General features: G+C 35.7%; 1 protein-coding gene across 1 annotated transcript in view; it reads right to left on the bottom strand.

Annotated features, from left to right (window-relative positions):
- The window catches only part of ABCA13 (ATP binding cassette subfamily A member 13), a 170,353-nt gene that overhangs the window by 99,160 nt on the left and 46,068 nt on the right, over positions 1 to 25,125 (bottom strand). Inside the window, exons 19-29 of the mRNA XM_066545835.1 lie at positions 23,952 to 24,129; positions 21,623 to 21,762; positions 17,287 to 17,400; positions 16,564 to 16,654; positions 10,662 to 10,838; positions 7,943 to 8,243; positions 7,005 to 7,119; positions 5,489 to 5,818; positions 4,494 to 4,563; positions 3,296 to 3,430; positions 1,771 to 1,908 (exon numbers count right to left, since the gene is read on the bottom strand). Coding sequence (XP_066401932.1) covers positions 1,771 to 1,908; positions 3,296 to 3,430; positions 4,494 to 4,563; positions 5,489 to 5,818; positions 7,005 to 7,119; positions 7,943 to 8,243; positions 10,662 to 10,838; positions 16,564 to 16,654; positions 17,287 to 17,400; positions 21,623 to 21,762; positions 23,952 to 24,129 — 1,789 coding nt within the window. The remainder of the gene's footprint in view (positions 1 to 1,770; positions 1,909 to 3,295; positions 3,431 to 4,493; positions 4,564 to 5,488; positions 5,819 to 7,004; positions 7,120 to 7,942; positions 8,244 to 10,661; positions 10,839 to 16,563; positions 16,655 to 17,286; positions 17,401 to 21,622; positions 21,763 to 23,951; positions 24,130 to 25,125) is intronic.

Below are 25,125 nucleotides of genomic sequence, written 5' to 3'. Positions count from 1 at the left end.
TAAAAAACATAATTATTTCAAAGATTGGTTTGTTTACGCTGTGAATGAAGAAGTTGTTTTGCTGCTTTCACACTCAATTTTAAGCTTCTGGCAAAAATTCATTCTAAACTTGAGGTCACTTGCTAGCAAGATACTACCAGCAGTTGTGACACTACTAAGATCTCCTACCCATGCACCTCTCTTCTAGGAACCTCTCTGCTGTTTCCTAAATTTGCATCCTTTAAATTAACAAAAAAGCATTCAAGAGCAGAGGGGCGTCAGACAATGCAGCTCAGGAAAGACTCAAGAGAGAGAGCTCCAAGTTACTTGCAAGCACTGAACTGATTACCCTGAGACTTCTCCAAAGGGGAGCTCCAAGTGGGAACATAGCACCCTGGTCACTGCCAGCCCTGTTGCAGTTGTAGTTCCAGCTGGTAGGACCTACACTCCCAGCTCTTCCCTCACACACCTCCGATTTCCTAAATGTTCTCCATGCCCCTGGGACCAGCTCTTACCTGGGCTGTATGGAACAAGGGAAGAAATTGCCTGGAAACAAGTCACTTTGCTCTTCCTAGAAAATCCTTCATGGCTGCATTTATCCTATTGTCGGTACAACGGCACACAATTCTTTTAAAGGACAGCAAGCTCCTTTGCTGCAGACAGTGTTACCATTCACACACAGTTTGCTATCAACCACATGGCATGAGGAAATTGCTTAAATAACTTGAGCCAGAAACCACACTAAAACTGGTCAGGCAGAGAAGTTTACATCTTTGTTTTCTGCACATTATGTGGTGAACCCAGGAAACACGGGAAAGCTTCATTTTATGTAAGAACCAAACACAATTGTGTTAACGAAATGGACTTGTTCCAAATTGCAGAAATTCAGACAAAACTCATACAAATAATTTTTCCACAAGTGTTAAAAATGAACCTCAAGACATTTTGAAGTCTGCTCCAATCTAGGAGACACCTGTATGTAAAAGCGCCGAGTTATTCAGCTTCTTCACCTATGCTACAGACAACTGAATAATTTCTAAGACATTGTAACTCCCAAAATAAGCACAACAACCCATCATGTTGTTCTAAGGCCCAAGATGGAATGCAGGTGAGAGTGACTTACTCCTTCATTTCCAAAACCTAAACTAAATGTGGGAACATCCTTAAAGGAACTGGAGAGGGGGGAAAAGGTTAAAAAATCTGAATTAATTGTAAGCAAGTGAACATACATAGAAGAGCAGTGAAATTATCTCTATGCTGGAAAAAAATTAGGTGCAATAACAGCTTTCTAGACAAATGGCTAAGAAGTAGAGACAGAAAGAACAGTGATTATAAAAGAGGGAAATTAGAAACAGAAGGGAAAGAAATGAACAAAGTTAATTTTTCCACTGAAACAAGAAGCAAATTTTAAAAAAAGTTAATAAAGTCCAGCACATTTGGGATTCATTGAGAGTATGAAAGGGTTCAGTGGCTTCCAAAAGATCCAAACAATGCAAAGTGGCAATACACTGGGAGAGGATGAACCCAAGAGATACTTATTTGACATCTTTCAAAGAGTTTTCTTAAATATTTCTGTACAATAGTTTTCACAGAATAAATCAATCATTACAGGGGGTAGCAAAATGAAACACTTACTATATAATATTCACAGTATATATTATATAATGAAAGAGAGAAAGGGATAAGCTCTAAACATATAATACAGGACCAAGCAATGATAAAAGCAGATTGACTATGACTAGTACATCATTCAGAAAAAAAAGCCATTGTTCAAATTCTATTACTACAAACCTTTTCCTTGGAAGTTTTCATTGAAGAAAAACATATTAGAATTCAGATAATGTCTCTTGCTTCTCTCTGTACCACACAGGTTCTTCCAGTAGGAAAGAGTAAAGGGAAAGTACCACCGGTTCTTCAATCCAAATTTTCCTATATTAGAATTATGATATAAACTGTTGAAAAGTTTATAGTCATTTTGCATAAGTTTGTAGACTAAAATGTCCTATTATTGCTTACAATGAGTTGGTTACACCATTTAATTAGCCCAAATACTTTTCTTTACTTAAAAATTTTAATAAAGTGTAAAAAAGTCATTTGGTCATAAAACCAGGTCCTTCCATAAACTAATCAAGCCTCAGTGATGTTTTACCCCATCTCTAAATCAGCTTCAAAGTGTAACAGAATCATAGACCTATCATAATCTTGCAACCCATAGGGAAGAAAATGCACCAAATAGCCTGCCAAGAGAAAGGGCCTTTTTTTTATTATAAAAATAGTCCATTGCACCAGTTCTTCCATTAATATCTGCAACACGCAAACAAATCAGGCACCAAAAGAAACACTTATTGTGGCACATAAACGAAAAGGGCAAAAACACAGTCCTATGTACAAACTAATCTTTGGCAGTGCCTGATCTTTTCAGGCATTACTTACCCATCGCACAATACACACTCTCTCTGTTTGGAGTGTCATTACATGGACACTGAAGGGCAAGTGTCAATTCAAGATAAAGATTTTTAAATTCAGTTGCATATTCCACCCACCCCTATCTTTCAAGGCAAAATTTAATTTTAATTTAAAAAACAAAAAATACAAAGTGGCCAGAAGAAAAAGTGACATATGCAAATCAGAGGAAAGATATATCATCAGAGGAAAGGTAAAACATACAGTGAGGCATGAGGCCATGATTCAAAATACATCAACCAACTCAATAAGACTTATAAAACTTGGTTAATGAAAAAATTTAAATAACCACACCACTACTTTCTGAAAATATACTTGAAAATCAATTTGTTTTCTCTATACACTGGACCATGGACTGATTGGGAACAAGATACAGTTACTGTGCTGTCTGAAATATTTTGATCTGAAAACATGCTGTTGTTCATGGGTTTCAGCCCAGGTACTGAGAGGAGATTCACCATTTTTTCAGGAAATTTTGCTTCTAGACTAAGCTCTCTTACTGTGAAGATCCAATAAATTCCTAATTCTATCAAATATTTGTCATACCCATCTGCAAACGAAAGATATTTCATGCCTGGCTACAAATTCTAGTCCATGTGTTAGCACTAGTCAGTATTTATGTATTCAGGAAGATGTTGTTTCCCAGTCCCTAAAGAAAGACAGTTTTGCAGAACAGAACCATAACTCAGAAAAATACATATTTTTGTTTTATCTGCATAAAACCAAGAAAGACAATGCCACAATAAGTGTTTCCTATGGTGACTGAATGTTTACATTGTGAAGACATTAATGGATGAATAATATTAAATAAATTCTTCAAAAACATGAAATAAGAACAAGCCCATGGTCTTACCAGGAAAAATATTGCTGAAATACCAGCCACCAACAAAATATAAAATGGAGTCAAAAAACATCATCCAGCACATCCATCCAAAGGTCATGTATCCTCCTTGTGCCGTTGACTGGTGCACATTATCCCACTGAATTCCTGGTAGTAATAATAATGATTTTTTTAAAGGTCAAAGCTAGATCAACACAGCATTAAAGATCACAAACACATCAACAAAACACAACTGGCACAAACACACTTCTGGACATTTAAGCACTGGCACAAGACAAACCATAGTTAATAATAGAAATCCTAATGAACAGAAAAAAATTTCTATGCCTCTATAAGCCTGTGTTTAGAACAGCAGGTGACAGTGCTGCAGGGATAATGTAGAGAAGATGTTGAAAGGGTTGTTTATGAAGTTTTAGCTGGCCCTTAATTTGGCAAAAGAAAAAGAACTACAACACTGACAAAATGAATCGGGCTTTAAGCCACTCTGCTAATATAAAGAAAAGGATTACACAAAGTTTAATATCATTTCTACAATGCTAAATCTGAAGATTTAAATCTGCGAATTCTAACTAAGAAGCATATTGTACATTTACTGCATTTAGAGGTAAACATGAATGAACTCACTGAATAATTGCTTCATAAGATTATTACATTGCAGAAGACACTAAAGGAAAAAAGAAGGTGCAAACACTAGTGCTACAGAAAGCTACCATTCTGCTAAATTGAAAACAAGAGTAACAAAGTTGTAAATTTATTTTAAAAATTGCATTTTTTAAACTGCAAATGCCACTGTGTTTGCAGTACAGTGGATCATGATATTCCTTCTACAATTCTTTTTCCGCAGTTGTCAAGTTGTTTCAAGAAAGTTGTTTCTCCCAAAACACATTTTGCCCTTCCTTCAAAAAAGATGAGTCATTTTGATGAAGCGTCTGGTGGGAAATTTAAGTAATATATTCTGCAACTGTCTTTTCCACTCTTACAAACTGTTGTACCATTATGACAATTTTTCGATAGTTTGAAACATCCACTGTTATGAATATTGTTCTTGCCGTAATACTAAAAAAAAGGATTGCATCCATTAATATAATACCTGAACTTGTTCCAGCTTATTAATTTATTAGAGATTTTTTCAGAACAGATTGAAAAACATTTCCAACTGTAGTTTTTGAAATAATAATTACAAAACTTTTCTCCTAACCAAAGACCTTACCTATTTCTTGGCCCTCAAAATATGTAATGAAAAATATTCCTTGCCCAAAGGCTGTTGTAGACAGAAGACACTGCAATATCACAGAAAGAGTAGGTAAACATCAAATAAAAACATGCTCTTATCAAGTTCCATGAAATGAAATATCTTGTGATAATCACGCACAAACTAAATAGACCTTTTTTTTCCTCCACACAGGCTAATGGTTGCTATTTCATTTTATGTTTTAACCATACTTCCCCACAAACCTTAGTAGTATTTCCTCCACCTAACAGAGCTCCACTGACCTAGTTATTAATACTGGAAAGTGTTACTTTATCTGACCAACTGAGACTGAAAAAATGAGCATTTTTTAACAATGTATGAATTATTCCACCAGCCTAATTTAGTGAGTTATTTTGAAATAGTGAAGCCATAATGTGTGAAATATGGTTTTCTTTATATGATGGTGATACTTTATGTCACTTTCAGGAATGTGGTATTTTAGGACAGTACAAAGATATAAAACAGGCTATGGAATACATAGAACAGGAAAAGACCTGAAAGAACCTACACCAAAGAAACACATACCTCAGATTATATGGTTGGACAAATTTCTGATCTATTCTCCAATTATATTAACAGAAAATCAATCACTAGTTTTTTTCCAAACAAATAATGACTTTGAGAAGTGAAATGTCATCAGCTGATCTTGAAAATTCACTAATGTTACAAATATTTTGAAGTCAAGACATTAAGAGAACTCATGGGTACGAGGAATGCAACTTCCTGATATGTTCTGTAGATTTACAAAATTACCCTGGCACATTATTTTTCATTGTTTTCTACCTTCTAAATTTTTTCTCAGTTGGAGATTTATTAGTGTGATTTATTTCCAATAATCACAAAAGCAAACAGAAACATGGGAAAAAAGAAATACATTATGGTCTGAAGTTTTGAAACTACAGAAATTCACAACGTAGTTGGAGGAGAAAAATTAGAAAAGAAGAAATATTTACCATTATAATCTGGTTGGTGAAACTCAGCTGGTTCTGCAAGACCAACAAAACTATGTAGGGTAAAAAGCTGATCATATAGACAAGGCTGGCACACAGAGCTGCTGTATCGGCACTGCTGAAAAACACTCCCAAAAAGTAGCTTAACATGATGACTGTAACTCCAAATTCCAGGAGAAAAAGGAAGATAAGGAAGCCATTGCTATAAGCAAAGATACCACTTGCTTTTAAAATGATGGCCAGAGCACAGCTGCTTACTGTGAGCACAATGACATTCTCCAAAAACCAAGCAAAGAAATGAATGGCCGGATACACACCCATTGTCTTCATATACTGCAAGACAACAGCGCAAAGAGAGTTAGAATCAGGAAACAAACTTTCTTTTCCTTTTTCTGTTTTAAACAAAACATTTTGTCACCGAGACACTATCAGCTTCTCAAAGGATGTCATCTTCCCCTTAAATTTCTTGTTTCTTTGCCCTTGTGCTGTGCTCTCTCCTGGATCAGACATGTTATTGAGCAGAGCAGGCTCTGAGGTCATCACACATGAGCAGAAGGAATCACCAGGCTCAGCAAAACTCTCTTTTGCATAGGGTTTCAAAAACAGATGTCAGATTACTTCCAGCTAGGGAAGGATTTTGCCTTTTTATACTCTAAAAAGTACTGAGAATATCCACAGCAATATATATACAAATATATTTTTCTCAGCCTAAAAGAGGCATATAGTTTGTAACCTTTATGTATTACCAGGCAAATAATAATTTAGCCAGGTATGAAGTACATCCCTCTTTTTCTAAAAAAATGCTTTTGGATACAATCTAATAAAACCTTTGAAGCAGTTCTCATAAGATCATCAAATTTATTATTAAGTTGATTTAATATTTTGGAGCATTAGAAAAGTTTACAGTACAACAGGAAGATTAGAGAAATTAAATAATTCCTTAATAATTCCACAAATTAAAAATCTTACTCAAGAAGTAATTCTGCTGATACAGTGAAATCAGTGTAATTCTTTAAAAAGTGTATTTTTCCCTAAAGAAAATGTACCACAAAGACTCCATCCTTCCAAATGCTCAGCACCTGTGAAGACTAGCTGTTGATAGAAGCAAATTGTCTCCTTATTTTTGGTTTGCAATTTCCCTTTTATTTCTGGTAATAACACAGTTCATAACAAATTTTTAACTTATTTTAGGTAGCTTTATCATTGCTGACTACATAGAGCAAAATATGAAAAAGAATCCAAAACAAAAATCATTCTAATCACAAGGTCTTCCCAAATAACACTTTCCAGCTTCAACTTTTGCTTGTTGCTTTTTGTCTCATGGACAATATTTGCGTACTGATGCTCAAATAATGTTTTGAAACTGAGTTGGCAGCTAGAACTAGAGCCTACTGCCCAGAGGAAACAAGTGAAAACAAAGCCATCTGGATTATGAGTACCTAAAAGTACCTCACAAGTTTTGTATTTCAGTGCACCTAAATGAATAAATTTTCTTTTTAGAGGTTAATCTGCCTCTTACCTCTTCAAGATGAATTTCCCTTTCATAAACCAGTTTGCGAACCATGCCAGCAACTGAAACCATCCATGTTAACATCATCATAAGTGGGAAAAAAAACCCTATGTTGTTCAAGAATCTATGAAAGAAGAAATTTGAAGAGTTGTCAGCCCACAAAGGTAAACTATTTTCTAGCAGAATGTTAATATGTTAATACTGGAACTGTTCTCAAAATAAGATCTGACATGAACAATAAGATTTATTCCTGATCTGGTTAGAATTACTTTTTTTTAATGTAACAATCTAAATGTATGTACTAGTACAATATTATTGTACTAATTTTATATATTATAGTATTTTAAACCATACAGCTGATATAATTACTCTTTAGGGCTCCATTCAAAGTCAAACAAAATTCAGATATGTGTCAATGGCAAAGTAATATATTTGGACATCAAGGAATAACATGACCCAGTCAATTTTCACTCCACTTTAACAAATTTGTTACCGTTGACTAATTTCAAAATCTAATAGTTGGGATGTTTTGGTGTTTTTACAGAGAACAACCTTACCCTTTTGCTTCATCAACTTCACCCTTCAAGGGACCAATTAACAGTTTGTATATAGAACAACTAAGGATTTAAAAGGGATCTCTTACAATAATTTAAGCTAATTGCACAATATGTTGACACGGCCACTGTTCAGCAGACTACATCACACTATGACTGCAAACATTTTGTAAGGGGTCACTTGACAAACAATGTACAACATGTTATGTTAAACACAGCTGTTGGGCAATATTTGCTATACTGTAATACTCTGGTATTGAATATTCCTGTTCAAGACTGTGCAGAGATATACATTCAGCCACTGAAAAGTGGGAACCTAGTAGGATCCCAAGTTCTGTAGAACTAATCTAACAAGGATAATACATCAAATTAAAAAGCTGAAATTTTACTTACAGATCACTGGTATGGCAAGGGTAAGGCATGGCTTGCACCTGAATTGCTATCTCTGAGGTGTCTGTCCCAGTCTGTGCTGAAATAATTGCCCTTTCAATCATATCTTGAAGAGGAATAAAGACATGGTTGTATTTAAACCCATCAGATGGCAACTTGTGGGGATGGGATTTCCATGTTGGATTTTTAATCAAATCTGTTCTCATGCTGTAGAGAACACTGGTTCTAATTGTATATGAAATATGTCTTGGAAGGAGATTGCTAGAATCTTGCTTCTTGTCCTCTGGTGTACTGAAGATGATACCTGACACAAGAAGAAAGGAAGCTTCATAACTAAGCTTATATAATTTATACTATTTCCATAGCTAACTCATGGCTAATTACCATGTGATATAGGATGCATTAATCTGGCAGGGCAGGCCTCCAAACTTTCTTGATTCCAAGCCCAAAAATGGCAGGTTTCAGAGACACATTTTTCATGTTCATGAATATGAAATGTAAAAGATGATTCACATGATAAATGAGTTCGTAAAAATCATTTTTATCTGAGGTGATTTTTCTTTTTTTGAGCTGCAGTTTTTTCTTTGCTTCCACATTTAGCTCTTTTTGGGGGACTGATATCAGTTCCACAGTAGAAGCAGCAGCCATAAAATTTGTGCATCAAAGCATCAGCAGCTTTCATAAGCAGATGATAAAGTAAAGAGCACCAACCCACTAAAATTTATTCTGATATTAATCTTCAAGTCAATTGCAGAAGTTCTAGTTTAGCACAGCAGAATTTGCATGTTTGTTTTCTCTAGCTGTGTATAAAGGAAAGGAAACCCCAAACAAGCAGATGAAAGCTTAATATGTAGCTGTAAAGTTGAAGCCAAATAAATGAAACTGCTTGTGTTCTCTTTTTGTGTTATCCAGACTTTTAGGACTTCCTGATAAATGCTAGATGTTGCCCCTTTCTTCCTTGGGAAAAGGGAGCGATATCTGACCTACCAAGCTCATTCTCCGAAAGATAATAAAATAGAGAATACTGTCACAGATATGATAAATCCTTTCTTTAGGATCTTTCCTCCTGAGAAGCTAAGAAGCTTCAGCTTCTCCATGTTTAGCTGCTTTGGAATGTGATTTGGAGAATTGTTTACTCAGCATGTGAAATTGTTTTTACTTGATGACCGATGACAGCCACCTGTGTCGAGGCTGTGAGCAGTCACAAGATTTTATTATCATTCCTTTCTATTCCTTGCTAGCCTTCTGATGAAATATTTTCTTCTATTCTTTTAGTATAGTTTTAATATATAATTTTCTTTTAATACAATATATATCATAAAATAATAAATCAGCCTTCTGAAACATGGAGTCAAGATTCCCATCTCTTCCCATGTTGGGGTTGCCTGCAAATTCAACAGAATACTTTACTGCAAACCTGATTTCTTTCAACCGGCCAATCTCATTTTTCCATTTAAATAAACAGTTGATGTTCTAAGACATTTCATGAAGCTATGAAGGCTCTGAAGACCACAAAAAAAGAAAGGAGAATTCTATTCCAGTTTAACATCTTTCTATGGAAAGGAACGTATGCCGTCATCTGACCACGTAACATTGACATGTTGGACACATTATGTTCCTTAGAACGCCATCTTCTTGATCTCTAATAATGTGAGGAGATAATAAGGCCAAAGTACTGAAAAATACACAAAATGTCTTGACTTATATTAGAATATGACCCTTCCCTGGGTAAGTGGAAGAAAAATGAAACTATAATTTGATCATTCAGTTTTCTGAGGGCCAAGACTTATCTGTCCTTTTCTTTCCTTAAAAAGAGACAAACACTTTGCCTTCTCCAAAGTACTCCTGAGCAACTTTCCTTGTCTCAAAGTATAGCCTGTTTGTTTCATATTGATAGAGGGTAGAAATTGCCAGGGTACTGTGCAGATCACAAAACAAGCATGAGATTCCAGACTGAACAGTTTCCTTCTTTACAATTGCTTTCTCATATCTTCTGTTATACACTTACAGGCATAAGGGAGACAAAAAACCCAAAAAAGACAGAGAGAAAATGTTGTGGAACACTTTTTATAGACTTAAGGGGGCCTGTCTTTTGGAAACACTACATGCAATCTACAGCATTTTCTGCAAGACAAGTGCATATGTTAAGGGAAAATGTTCTTGCCTTTTAATCTTTTGTAAAATTAATTGATTCTCAGCAATAAGCATATAATGCAGGAAAAAGAGAAAAAGTGTAATCCCAAGGAAGAAAATAAATTCCTAAAGAACTTATTTACTCTTAATAAACAAGCTAATTTCTCTGAGGGATTTAAGAGTAAATCTTAACAAATCCCCTTCCTTTCCTCCTTTTTAAAAAGTCCAGAATATAAAAAAAAATTTTGAAAGGATGTAAACTAGATGACCTTGCCATCTTAAGTTTCCTCAGTATTCCACATTTTTTTATCTTTTTCTTTTAATATTTATGACCATTCTTTTAAAAATTTTGATAGAAATAAGAGACTCCAAGGACTCATTCATTTGGCCATTCCACAGTTAAAACAATATAATTAGTCTTTCCAGCTTACATTACAGCATTCAAATGCGCTTTATGTTGACTGTTTTATATGTGATTTAATGCATGCTTTAAAACTGTGTAATCTTTACCTACCTTATCAATAAACACAGACAACAAATACAAAGTCTGAAATTTTCTGTAAAAATACATTTCACACAAGGTACTTACTAGCCAAAAGATTATTTTCTTGCATGAGTTCATGAGCCTTCTCCTCCAATTTCTCTATAGAGTTAAAAGGCTGGAAACGGTCCAGTAACACACAGGAAGAGATATTTACAACAAGCTGTGTCAACAGGTCAATCTGTTTACTTGCTGAGCTGTTAAGCATCTTGTTCGTCATAGTTTCTAAGATAGGGAAACAAAGTGGACTTGCTTAGTTTTAATGATCAGAACAGAAAGGTGTGTTGTCACTTGCACATCCTATAAGAGTAAATCCTCATTGTATTTAAAAAAAAAAAAAGAATTTTAAAAGACATAGAAATTTTAGTGTGAACTTGTGGAAGTGCAGTTCATGTTTCAGTGGCTTTTACAAGCCCTCAGCTATTCTTCCCTTCCATTTCAGGGGAATAAAAATGTAACAAATTCTAGCAAAGTTCTAGAAAGAGCCCACAACCTTGAACTTTTTGTTATGTTTCCATAACTACTTCCACAAATACAAGGGAATTACTGTACTTCAGATATCATAATAGATATTAATCTCTCATTTAGCAACATATTATCCAGTTCTTTTCTCCTTGATAGTGTGAATATTTCAAGAACCATGTTAAATAGAGCATAAGCATTTTGACAGGAGTCCTACATTTAAAAGAATCTGAAAAATCCTGCTAGTCTCTTAATTTTTACTTTATCTATGGATCCAGGAGCAACATATACCTCAATCAAAACCTTGTTTCTAAAAAAACTCAACCTTTGGAGGAATTCAGGTCGTCATCTGTTGGTAGAGAATGTAGGGATAATGCTATATCCTTATGTTTGAGAGAATAATCATGAGCTAGAAACATGCTATCTAGATTTAATAAAACATCTGAATTTCTCAGGCAATAAACAAGGCTATAAAACATTCAACACAATTTTCCATCTTGAATTTTTCAACATTCACTTGATGATATAATCTTTTAAAAAGGATAGGTGATGATCTCCTATGATAAGAGTGGTGACAGACAAATCCTGGATCATAGACATTACTCAGCATCAACACAGGAAATATTACAATAGAAAGGCAGGTAAGTGGAAAATGTATGAAGCAGTCTGAAGAAGAAGCATGATTAACATGTGAGAAGGGTAAAGTGCACAAGGAGAAAAAGCAGAGGAACTGACAGTCTAGAATTTAAAAGATAGGCAAACGATGACAGGGTGAATTCATAGGTTGAGAGAAACCAGAACAGAATAGAGATAATAAATGTCTTATTTATGGCTATCCTTGAGGAGGACAATAAAGGAAACACCCATGCTACCCCTTTTTTTTTACAACATTAGAGAGAAGAGAATATTCCTAACCTTCAACCCAAATGTCAGGGTTTTCATAGATTTTTATATAAGTGTATGTAATTATACAGAACCCTATATGCATTATTTTGTATGAAGACAGGCTGAGAGGGTTGGGGTTGCTCAACCTGGAGAAGAGAAAGCTCCAGACAGACCTTAAAGCACCTTCCAGATCTTATTGTGACCTGAAAGGGGCCTACACAAAAGCCAGGGACAGACTTTTTACAATGGCATATACTAGGAGGACAAGTGGGAATGGCTTTAAACTGTAAGAGAGTAGATTTAGATTGGAACAGGTTGCCCAGAGAAGCTGTGAATGCCCCAAGTCCGGAAGTGTTCAAGGCAAGACTGGATGGGGCTCTGATTAACCTGGTCTAGCAGAAGGTGGCCCCATGGCAGAGGGATTGGAACTGTATCATCCTTAAGGTCCCCTCCTACTGAAAGCATTCTATCATTGAGTGATATATGCACACACAAAATCCTAATTTGAAATCAATAATTAGGTAAGAAAAGCTTCTCTCATGAGTTAAATTATGGAATATTTTAGCATAAGAAATAACATCTATATTGCTGTTGGCTTGGAGTGTGGTATACATAAATATATCTTGAAAAAATAGTCTTAATGTGCTTAATTGTCTTAATGAACTTCTGTACTCCATTTTAGAAATACCACATATATGAAAAATGCAATCTACATGAAAATTTTAAAATCAAGATCCATAGAGGTGAAGACCTTGTTTTTTCCCATTTATAAATGTAGCAATTATGAATGAAAGACTTGGTAAATCTGTGTTCACTATTATCTTCATATTTCATTAAAAAAAATCAAGTCAGCCCTCATCTTCCGCTCAGCTTGTTTAACCTATCATTAAGTAACTGGGAGAAATTACAAATGGTTTAAAAAGGTTTGAAACCATTGGGTAGAAGTGCTGTTTAAGTAAAAATAAAAAGTTGCTGGAAGAATAAATTAGAATAAATCAGGAATAAATACATTTAGGTCAGAAATTAGAAAAAAAGTCTCTCGGATCAGAAGATTTGGTTTTGGGCGCTGTTTTCAGTGATGGCACTATAGCTATTTGTTCCCTACCTTATAAATACCCACAAAACTATATCATTACAATGAGGGCAGCAGAGGGGTAGCACAAAGGAAAGCTGCTTGTTTTGGTCATGTTTTTTATTGCCCTGGCTGTTATACACAGTGTCATATGTAGCCCTCTTTAAGGAGGGCCCTTGATAGTGAAAAAGGAAAATTCATATCTGGAAGAAACCACAGAAGAAGGACAAGAGAGAGACTCAGCAAGTAAGAATTTAAAAGAGGAACTTGCAGCACAAATGCCTCCCAGTGCTTCCTGAGGGTTTGTAAGGACTGTGCCCAGCAAGGAGCTCATAAGTGCTAGTGGGTCAGGTTTTATATAAGATCAGTAGAAAATTATTCCAAGTTGCTGGGCTGCAAAGCAAGCATAGATTAAAACAACTGCTGTGCCCACTCTCAGCTAGCTTAGAAAGTAAAGGGATTAAAAGGAAAACCACAAGATTTTAGCCCTCAGCCTAATTATTTACCTTGCTCCACCTGAGTAAATATGACACAGTAATCCTGCTAAATAACAGTTTTGGAAATTGATAACTTGTGAGGTCTTGCAGCATGATGATTTTATAGAGACATTGGAAGAGGTCTACATCTATCCACTCTGTCCATGACACTTTGCAGCAGGAGTAGCACAGAAAAAAACATCACTAAGTCTGTCAACATTTTTTTATATCATTGTAGAGAAATAAAAAAAAAACGATACCAAGACAAGCACCTTGTATTTGAAGATAATTAAAAGTCATTTGTATGTGAGTATAGAGGTGATAAAAGAAGATATTTGCTTTAGTTAGAAGATATAATCACAGAGATCAGGAGATTTTAGAAAGCCGAAGCTTTGGATGAAAATTAAAAAGATTGTGAGTGGTAAAACCATTAACATGGATATATTCAAGGCTTTAATTGGATGCAAACAAGGTAATTACAGGACTGAACAGCTGATACAATATAAGATTGATGAAAATTTTAAAAAACAAAGAACAGGTTTACAGTTAAGTTACACGTGATTATGGTCCAATAAAATAAACAAAGAGTACACAAGCTAAGATAAAAATAAGAGTGCATATCATTTTTCAAGAAGTAAAGAGTGCATATCATTTTTCAAGAAGTAAAACAACCAAATGAATCTATACAAAGAGGCATAATAAATGCAGAGGAGTGCCCTGGTGCTTTGGAGAGATCAGGTTCACAGAGGCATAAATGCTCTTGTGATCTATAGCCCCTATTGATTTTCTTCAGTTTTTATATAATGCTAATTTTACCAACTGTAGTCCCTTAAAATAAGGAAATCCTAGTTTCACAAACCACTCAAACCATACTTTGTCTTGACCATCCAAGCTATTAACCATTTATTACATATCATTAAGTGTCCTTAGCTCTGTTAAAAAGCTATAGCTTGAGAAACACAGGTACAGATTTCTTTGATGTTGTCTGCATCAGTGAAGATGGATCTGATAATTCCAGAGATCATGATATCTATTTAATGGAATATTGTTTGTCCATAACCTATCTTGTAGCTCTCAGTGTTAGGTCCACACAAACAAAATCCAGCTATTACTGAACTAATAGATTTAGATAGCTATGTTTCCAGCACTCCCTGGAGCTTAAGAGACTTGCTCTTTCCTCCATCCTATCTTTCCAACATTGTGATTCTGTGGGCTTGTTTTTTAGCTTTATTATGATCCATCTTCACCTCGAGTGGTGTGCTGTGCCCAACCCAGACTAAGCAGCAGTTTATTGAAGAAAATCATCTGAAGAGAAAGATTTGAATTTGAGTCCCTTGCCTACAGAGGACACAGAGCCCAGATTCTTTCCAGTTTGAATTCCAGACTGTTTGCCATTTTTCTTACTGAAAAAGTGCACAGGATGTCCTAGTCTTCAAAGAAAGCCTTCAAATTCAACTAAAATCCACAATTTCAACTAAATCTCACAACCTGTCTGCTAAAGAAAAGCCACACCAGCTTAGACCAACTATGACTGCACCAGCTCAGGGCAGTAGTACAAGACTGAGAGCACACTTCATTTACAAGCTCTCAGGAGCCTCCATGGATTTTGTCCATCTCCTGCCTAGAGGCAGATTCTGAAAACCAATAAAAAGTGTATTTCGGGTGCATTTATTTATTTTAGCTGCAGTCTTCATTCTTTGACTGTTAAGCAGACTTAATGACTTACATTTCTGTAAAGTGAATTTTTTAAAACCAGTGGGGGTCACAAAGATCCTCTGTGGGGGTACCTGAGAGCTGATCACTGCCCTCCTCCAGAAAGCAACTGGAACAGATTTTGGTTTGGCTCATAATGATCCTAACAGGCAGTGACCTGAAACCACACAGATCTGTCCTTTCTACCACAATCCTCCTCTGGGAAGTACTCTGCTCCTTTTGTCCATGATGTCACACTGTCTGTTATTGCATTTTATCCCACTTTTGTCTCTTTCTGATTCTCAAAATCATGAACTTTTCTCAAATGACACTGGAATCTGCTTCAATACAGAGTTTTTCTTCTGGAACATGCTGGAGAGCATTTTAATGATCATGCACCTACCTTACTAAAACCTGGATATACTGAATTTTTTCCAGTTATCAAATTCTTATAAAATTGTTAAGTAACATAAATTTACAGCACAATCCTTTCTCTTCTCTACTTAAATACTTGAATATCCCAAATTAGTCAAAATAATAATTCCCCTTCTCCTCCATTAGGAACCATCCCCCTTGGGCTATCTATCTAAACCTGGAGGCTCTCTGTTTGCCTGCTGGGGGTCACTACCAAGGCAGAAAGGGAGCAGCCAGGAATGGCTGTGCCCAGGGGGAGACTGCCAGGCAGACCAGTGAACCAGGGCCACTCCTTTCCCACCAGAGCTGCACAAAGCTGGGACTGGGCCTGGACCTGCTCCAGGCTGCAGCTCCCACCATTTCACAGCTGGTTGTGGACCTGGGCCCACACTGCTTCCCATGGGGTGGTGTTCTGCCCTCAGCATTATTCCCATCCCCAGGGCTGGGACTGACCCAGGTTGCTTCCTACTGACAGTGCAGCTCCCTGGTTATAACCCTCTCTCAGGCTTTTCTGAGGGTCAAGGACATGCCACACAACTGATTCTGAATAAACAGAAAACATAAATACAAAGAGTTTTTTATCAAACACACTGTGTCCAATCTCATTTTCTATTTATTTCCTTCAAAATATACTACAAAAATATACTTCTGCCTAATGGAACTGTGACTACTGTGGCCTTTTAAGTATGGATGATATGTTTGAGACTCTCCCACGACACTTTCCCACTTCTGACTTTTTACCAATATTGTTTCAATATTTGAAATTCAAATTATCCAGTCACACAAAAGAAAAGAGACAATTACATTTGAGACTAACTCAAGAGGGTAAAGTCTATTATTACGTTACTCAAGTATCACTGACGTAAGTAAAATATTCAGTTCCAACTAGATGTAGTTCTAAGTTGAAGTCTAACAAGGCTAACCATTACATGTACTTTCATATACGCACCATATGCTTTCATTTTTTTGAGGAGTTTTTCCATGTTGATATCCAAATTACTTTCTATGAAATGCTTTACAAAATTGTTTTGCAGTGCTTCCTGAAATGAGAAGTGATAGATGTTACCTCAGGCTTATCTTCTCTAAGAAAATACAAAATATACATATGTATTAATGTTCAATTCCATTACCAAGATTTATTCCATTACCAAGATTTCCTGCATGACACTGCAGAAGTCATTTAGCTTGTCCATGTCTTTCCCTCTTTACAGGTAAGCACTACACATTTCAAATAAATGGCAGGGGGGCAGGGAAGAGATTTAGAAGTGACAGAGGAAAGCACAAATATGTACAATGGAAAAACCCAAGTAAGAAGAATGCTTTTCTTTTATAGTCCATATTTCCCTCATCTGTTTTTTTCATCAGTTTCACATCTTCCTGGCAAACATAAGCAATGAACAAACAAGTACCAAAACCATTTTATTTCCTCTGTTTTTCATTGATACTGGAGCAATACTGGAGATAGTGAGGCAACATTCCTTTTAAGTATTTTCATGTCAGAAGTTTCTCAGCATCAGTTTCTAGGTTCATAACCTAAAGCTAATCTGCCTCTTTTTCGGCTCTTTTTAAATCTGAAATCAGATATATGGGTGGTTTTGCACGTATAGAAATACTGTCTAGATCAAACTGCAAAAAAGTTGGAAAATTGAAAGATCCCCCACAGTTCACCAACCTGCAGCCGTGAGACTGTGAGGACATTTCCACTGGTTTTGAAAACCTCAGACATTCTAAGCCATGTCTCAGAATAACTCTTCAAGTTTTCCACAAAACCAAAAGTGAAATTAGCCTAGGGAAAAAAAAATACATGGAAACAGATGAAGTGAAACATGTGCACAGTAAATTTTAAGAAATAGAAAAAACTGGAATGCTTTAGATCTTGTGCAACTTTCCATTCCATTTTGATAGTCAGCAGTAAGAATATCCATGTTTTCTTTTTTTTACCTAAGAAATTAAACATATTTTTTCTATACCAAGCAAATCAAAGTTTTCCTGTGCTCTGTAGGTTTCCCACCTGAAGTATCAACAAAGACTTCTTTATTTTATAGTGTCTCTTTCATAGAGAATATCATGGGGGTGCTTGAGAAAGACAGAAAAAATAAATAAAGTTGGGACATATTCAAAAGAAAGCCTCTCAGTTGTGGGTCTTTTATTCAAACTAGTTTGACTGAGTACATAATAAAACTGAAATTTGGCAGCACAGTTTGGACAATAAATATAACTGATCAATCAATCTCTTTCAAAATACTCTCACAGGGAAAGACTTGAGTAAAGCAAAATATTTTCTGTCCCAGTCAAACACAGGTTACAATTTCTCTCTTAGTAAACAACCTGCAATTTTTTTCCAGCCTGTTTTAAACAGATCATAAGTATACTCAAGACTAGAAAATATTGCAGTATCTTTTTCTTTAAATTGGTGTTATCAGTCACAGAAGTGCATTTAAGAACAATCCAGCATAGTTGTTATGATAAAAATTGTGACATTTTCCAGCAAAGAGTGTCTGCAGTGAGTTGTAAACTCCAATTTGGGACCATGCTTTTTGCAATAATTCCTGTTGAAAGTGTACAATTTCTACCATAGTATCTTAAGTGTCTTTTTCAAAATCTCACTCTTAGCACAACAAGAGAAAACAATTTCTGGTGGCTCTTTCTTCCTCTTTGTAACACAGAACACTCTAAAGAGAACGTGCACGTAATTTTGTTTACTTGAAAAACATTATGCGTTTAACTTCTATGAGAATCCCTATTCCACTTTAAAGAGTGATCATTCATAAGGATTAAAGACAAAGTGATCCTAAATGTTAAACTAAATCCTGCTGTCAAGTAAACTAACTAAGTTCTTCTGATCAGAAATAACACAAAAGCCTCATGGACTGAAACCCCCAGACCAGGCACAATGGTGACAAGATGAAGGAGACTGGAAGGCTGCAAGGGTGGCAAGCAGGCAGTCTGGGAGATTGCTTTCTCCCCAGGACAGAGCAACTACAGTTCACACCAGAACACAAGGAGGTCAAACTTTCAGACACCACTAGTATACCAAGCAGCTTGTAAGATCTGGGCTCAGTAGAGCTTAGTGCTTTTTAACTTGATTCTGTATAGCACAAAGGAATAAAAATTAATAATAATAACAATAATAATAATAATAATAGGAGTTCACTTAAAAGTAGTTTTGCTTTTTCATTCATTCATTGATGACTGTAGGCATTTGGGAAGTTCTTGTGTCAGATGCCTTCCCTACACAGACCACTTTGGAGACTCTGTCTCTTATCAAAGCAGCACTAAGAAATAAAGTCCTACAACTTAACGAAGTGAACGATAAGCAGTTTCCAGGAAAAGATAATGTCCAGCCAAGAATTTCAAAAGTACTCAAGGATTAAATAGCTGAACTACTCACTGTAGTGTAACTTCCTGATTAAAATTCCCTTGTTATGAGGGAAGTGGAAAATAACAAATGCAAAGTTATAAATAAAGATGTTACTAATGCACACCAATAATTCTGAAATCTAAGAAAGTTTCAATTTTTTATATTAATAATAAATTACAATAAAGAGCAGTAGTAAATAGAGAATAGAAATAACTATAGCTGGGAGATAAAAATATAGAGCATTAAAATAGAAGGTGCCACAGCCTGAAGTGGAAGAACAAGCAAGTAAAGAGGAAGTGGTTGATGCAGAACTCACCACAGGCACAATAAATACTAGGAATTTATATAACCCAAAAAGCAAGTAGACAAATTATAGCAGCAAAGTCCTGGCAAGCCTGACCCCAACATTTTTTGGAAATAGCAGAAAATTATTCAAAAATGATTGTTGAATATAAGATCAACTGAAAATCTTCTGAAATAAGAAACACTTCCATAAGATCAGTTCATCAGTGGCAAAAAACTTGGTTGTGAAAGCAAAGATCAAAGACATCACATGAGGCCTTCGAAGTCCTGGATGCCAGATGGCACAGAACTCTTTTATCCTCAGTCATCACTACAGCCTGTTCCTGTGGCTATCACCACCATCACTCCACACAGTGGAATTGCTGCCTTCTCTGAAACTCAAACCCAGCAACCTCACAATTTATCAAAGAATGGTCAATTACATGCTCTCAAATTTATTTGTCCATGTGGAAAACTTAGAGAATATGTTGGAGTATACAAACATCAGTATTCTTCAAAGCTGTAATCTGATACTTTTTCTTCTAGTAAATAGATGACATGTGGCCACACAGTCTAAAGAAAGTCAGAACTGTTCCAATTTCAGTAGGAGATCAGGCTTGTAAGGGCTATAGGGTTGGGGTTTAGTAGTAACATTTGAGCATTTGAGACACTGGGGACAGTATTTTGAATTTAAATTTTGTTTGTGTTCAAGCAATAGCTGAGAGATTTCTGTAATAAAAACAAGAAAATTTTCTACTAGTTTCATATTTACGCATAAGTAGATACCCATTCATAACTGCATGTTAGATTTACAGGAGTGGGAAGAGGGGCAAGAGTGTATTTACAGAGATTTCTGAATAAGCTCATAGAACTTTTGCGAGCCTAAGAATATATAAGTAGAATAAGAGTTTCTACCAGAATCTTTGTATTGTTCCAGAGGACTAAATCCCACCCCCCCAAAAAACCCCAATCAACCAGAAAAACCAAAAACCAACCCAAAACCAGCTTCTTTCTGAACTGTATTACTCAGTCCAGATTTCACTAAAAGTTCTGTGGGGGAATATATTGTATGTGAAGGTATTCATCTTTCCCACAGATGTTTTTAAGAATGGAGGTTTAGCATATTAATTGGCAAAATAATGTGGAAATATTTTAAGTGGTATATTCTAAATGTCATTGTAACATAGAATGTAAGTTCAAAAATATAAGTAATATTTATCATTTTTTACAACTCATTTTTTACAGAATTTCCATCTAGAAAGATCAAGAACAGCTTTATCTTTAACTGACTAGAAATTTTAAATTAATTACACTGTGCTCTAGAGCGATAACTGATATTCCACAAATTAAGTTATTTAACTGCAAAGCATGACATTACTCAAGCCTTTTTTCCAATTCAGAGCAGAAACTATAAAGCTACATAGTATCTGCTATCTACAGTGGGGTTTTTGGCTTAGTTTTTTGCTATATTTTTAAAACGCAATTCATAATGCCACAAAGTTTTCAATTTAAAGAGAATATAGTTACCACCACATTTAAAGTTATTATGGTCTTTTTGTGTACCACTTACAAGCAGCAATTTCTTTTTTCCAAATTTCCATCCTTACAATAACTAACATTGCAGGTTAAAAGTCTCATATTTAGAAGATGAATGCAAAATTTGCAGAGAAATCTAAAACAAGTCATAAACCCTTCTCTTACAGAAGTGCCTCTAAGCTAGGCATGAAGAAACATGTCATTGTCAATAACCCCACTCAAGAAAGAAAATCAACCATAGCAGAACTGCAGAGATAGTACAACTCTTGAATACCATCATCAGCATCCGCACTTACAGCACCTCAGTTATGACTGATCACTCAGCTACTGGTGTCAGAAACAATCAATGAGGATGAACTACTGATTACTTAAGTTCTTTTCTTTTTAATTCAGCTCAGTGACTCCCTAAGAACAGGTTTTTATTTTTCCCTGGGGCCATCCTTTCCCACAGGTCTTTATGCAGCCCCATTACAGTTCCCATGATAAGAAAGTGTTAAAGGCAAAAGCTTCCCTAGAATATGAGCACCCTACACCTCAATTCAGCATGCTAACCTGTTCTTTTTAATCTTTCTATACGCGCTTTAAAGGGCTTTGAGAAAAGTCTGCTTTTCACACTGAGTTTGAACCACTGTAACAAGTAGGATAAAAGTTAAGAGAAGCATTAAGTTTAAAGTTGGAAACAGGTAAGGGCTCAGGGGGCAGGTTGGATCTATTTTTCTGAAAGGCAATTATCCAATTGCTTCTGCCTACCCTGAAAGAAGTGGACCTTTAAAACAAATTGCAAGGACAAAATCAATACACAGAAATAGTGACATTTTTTGATACTCACCTTCTCCATCACCAGGTCAATCATGCTGATGTTTGAATTGTACAGTATCTTCCCATGTAATAAAGGTTTCAGGAAAGTCCATAGCAAAGCCCCATTAGGAGCCTGCAAAATCTCTTGATAAAGCTTCAAGCAAAAAGGAGCTGCAAAAACAAAGACAGATTCACATTTAAGATTGACATTTTTTTATTCAAATAAAAGCTCGAGTCTTATTTTAGAGTCTACTACAACACCATGCCAAAAAACTTTTATGAGTGTTTGGGTAACAACACCATGCAACTGCCACTAAGTAATCATTAGAGGTTCCTATAGAAATTGTTTAAACAAAGTCTATGATAGTGTTGAGGATGCAGAACTCTAAACACTGAATAGGAAAAAAATCAGAATCTAAAGAGTTCCTCGCATTTCTGAAAAGCAGCCTGTGAATCCTATCCGTCCTAAGTGTAACATTAGTGCGTTTTAGAGCAGAAGGACATACGCAAGACCTCTGCCCATGCAAGTGAATTCAGAGGGAAAAGTCACCTTAAAAGAGAAAAAAAAAATTCCTTCCACACCCTCCATTGTTCTGCAGCTTTAGATTCCTACATAAGAAAGAAGCAGGAATATACAAAATCCTTCAGAAATACAGACTTTCATTTTTGTATAATCTTACAAGAACCTGCCAAAAAAACAGTCAAAAAATTATCATGACACTCAACTTCTTGATCTAATCAATTTTCTTTTCCATTCCTCAATAAAAAACCATATTCCTACATCATATGGAGCTACTAATGCATTAGGGTGTATATCCTTCAGAACTAGGATCTAAGGAATAGTTTCCATATATCCCACTGCATTTGTACTCACATAAAGGCAATGAGTTCCTATAAGAAACATTTAGATTTTTATGCCCAACTCATGTATTTGGGGGTTTTATTATTTATTACAAGTGTTTTCAAAATATCCTGTTTCTAGTGCTCTGAATAAATATTAAATAATATGAATGAACTCCTCAAGGAAGACAAATCATCTACATGATGGAAAACTGGGCCAAAACCATTTAAACTCCTGACAAAATTTAAAGAAAGAAGTGTCAGAAATGTTTCATCAAGAAACAGTTCTTTGCTCAAATTTTTACTTTCTTAAATGAAACAATCATTAGTAAACACAATCCTTGCTAAACAATAGCAAAGAATTAAGAGCCTAGAAGTTGGCCAGACATAAATGACTAAGGACACTGAAGACTTGCTAATCTGGGTTTGCTGTGATCTTCAGAAAGTCATTAGGAATTGTTTGGTATACACAAAATACACATAAGTTAATCACTGTGAAGCAGTATGAAACAAGTTTCTGTGGCTTCAATTTTTTTTTTAATTTTCATTTTCCATTGCCCCAATTACAAATTAATAAAATACGGGCAACAGTACTAATTCACTTGTGGAAAAGCTGGAACTAACTGATGTCTTAAATATTGCAGAGTCCCATGGTAAAAAGCACAGAAGAGTTGTCACAACTTGAAAAAAAAAATCAAGAAAGAGTGCTTCTGGCCTAAACAGCTTTTGAAGAGACTAAGTTCCAAACAATCTGTCTAATCAGCCATCCAGCTGACTTCATTCTTCCAACAGGAAAGAAAAGCAGAGCAGCCTGCTTACCACTACATGCCACACATATAAGTGAAAAGGCCGAAGCAGAGCTCTTGCTCCCTCCCAAGGGTACCAGCCAAGCCAGGAGCAATTTCTGCCTGTAGAAACCAATAGATGACAGAGGCTTCCCTAGTGACACTCTGTCACTGTATTCTTCTCTTGCACAGGGCCACCTGAGGCACTAACAAGGTTATTAGCAATATTAAAATTAATCAGGGTAAGTCAAATGTGTATTGAAGAAAGGGAGCAAAGGTGAAACTATATGAGAGCTAAGGGATTTTTCTGAGCACTTGACAAACAGAATAGGAATATCAACCATTAAAAAACTCATTCTATCCAGAAGGTTTGTATATTTTACTGCTCAATAATACCACAGCTTTGTGTTCACCGAAGAAAGGTAAGCAGGAAGAAATTCTCAATCCGGTATCTCAAAATATGTTTTTAATACCAAGTGCTTTAAAAATGTTAACAAAATATTTCAAAGGCAGGAACACTCTTATTTACTGTTTGCAAAGATAGAAAAAACAGAATCTCTTCTGTCTCACACACAATTAGCTCATAGCCACTTAACTTTTATTGATCAACACTTAGTGTTCAAGATGACAGTGTCAATTGAGATGTCAGTGAGTATATAAATATTTCCATTTAAGTGGAAAAAACTACTCTTAACTCTGAATTCATACTGCAACTTGTTGGTTTTTTTTTCTTACTTGAGTCTTCAGGAATGCCATATTTTGCCATATTTTCCTCCAAAAGTCCCATGATTCTGGGCATGTCTATGAACAGGTTTGCATTGCTGAAAAATGAAGATTCTTCTTTACATACTGCCTTGATTACAGAATCCAGGGATCCAACAGCCGAACTTCTGAACTGCCCACCCGGCAAAAACTAGTACAAATGAACAAAAAACAGAGATGAATCAAAGTTGCTTTAAGTAGCTTCAAGGACTAGGCCTGGTGATCTGTCAATATTGATGTCTAAGGAGATTGACAAAATTAGACTGTTGAAAGAGCCTGTTAGGATGAGGTCCTGCTGTGTTCATTTCTATTCTTCTGATCACCATTATTGTGAGGAAAGGTAATGTAGTTTTAATTGTCAGGATACTCAATGAAAGACAGCAGCATAATGTACCACACTGAAACTAGAAAAACACTGTGTAGCAGTTTGGCAGAAAAGGACTGAAAACATCAAGACAACTAGACGACAGATACACTGATTCCAATGCCAATTTTCACAAAATGTGCTCTTCTGGCAGATTATTCCTGTGTCACAAAGGCAGCAGAAACAACCAAAGCTATTTTGCTATGAACATTTACAATGAAGACAGTTGCTAATAAGAAAAAAATATTCAGAGGCCCTAAAAGTCTATTTTTCAAGTACATCTTTTAACTTGTTAGATGTGCTTACAGTTTTTGCACATCTTGAGTCATACCAGCATTTATTATTGCCATTTGTTCATGACTAGCATACATCTAATGAGGAGAGAGAGCAATCTGACTGCTTTTATGGCTTAAGCACCATCATTCACCACATTCAAAAAGGAAGAAGAACAACAATAGTCTCATCCTCTGTGCAGCTCCACTTTTCAAATAATGGGCTTGGATTGTAAGTGATATCTCATGGAAGTCTGTACAGGTGCACAGCTCTAAGAGGACACAACTGCAAGGCATCTTTCTGCTGTGGTGCAAATGAAGAGTGCACTGGCTCGCCTGATACTCATTACTGCAGCAGATGCTTGTCAAGAAAGGCATAACTAGACTATCAGACATCATTTCAAGACTCCACAACTGGCAAGTAGAAAAAACACTGCAGTATGTCAAACACACACATTCGACACAAGAAAAAATTAGCATTTTATTGCTGGAATTTTTTTAAACAGAAGAG

The sequence above is a fragment of the Molothrus aeneus genome, chromosome 1 (assembly GCF_037042795.1).
Source record: "Molothrus aeneus isolate 106 chromosome 1, BPBGC_Maene_1.0, whole genome shotgun sequence".
Lineage (NCBI taxonomy): Eukaryota > Metazoa > Chordata > Aves > Passeriformes > Icteridae > Molothrus > Molothrus aeneus.
The sequence above is the reverse complement of the archived record's forward strand: the minus strand, read 5'-3'. Positions and strand labels throughout refer to the sequence as shown.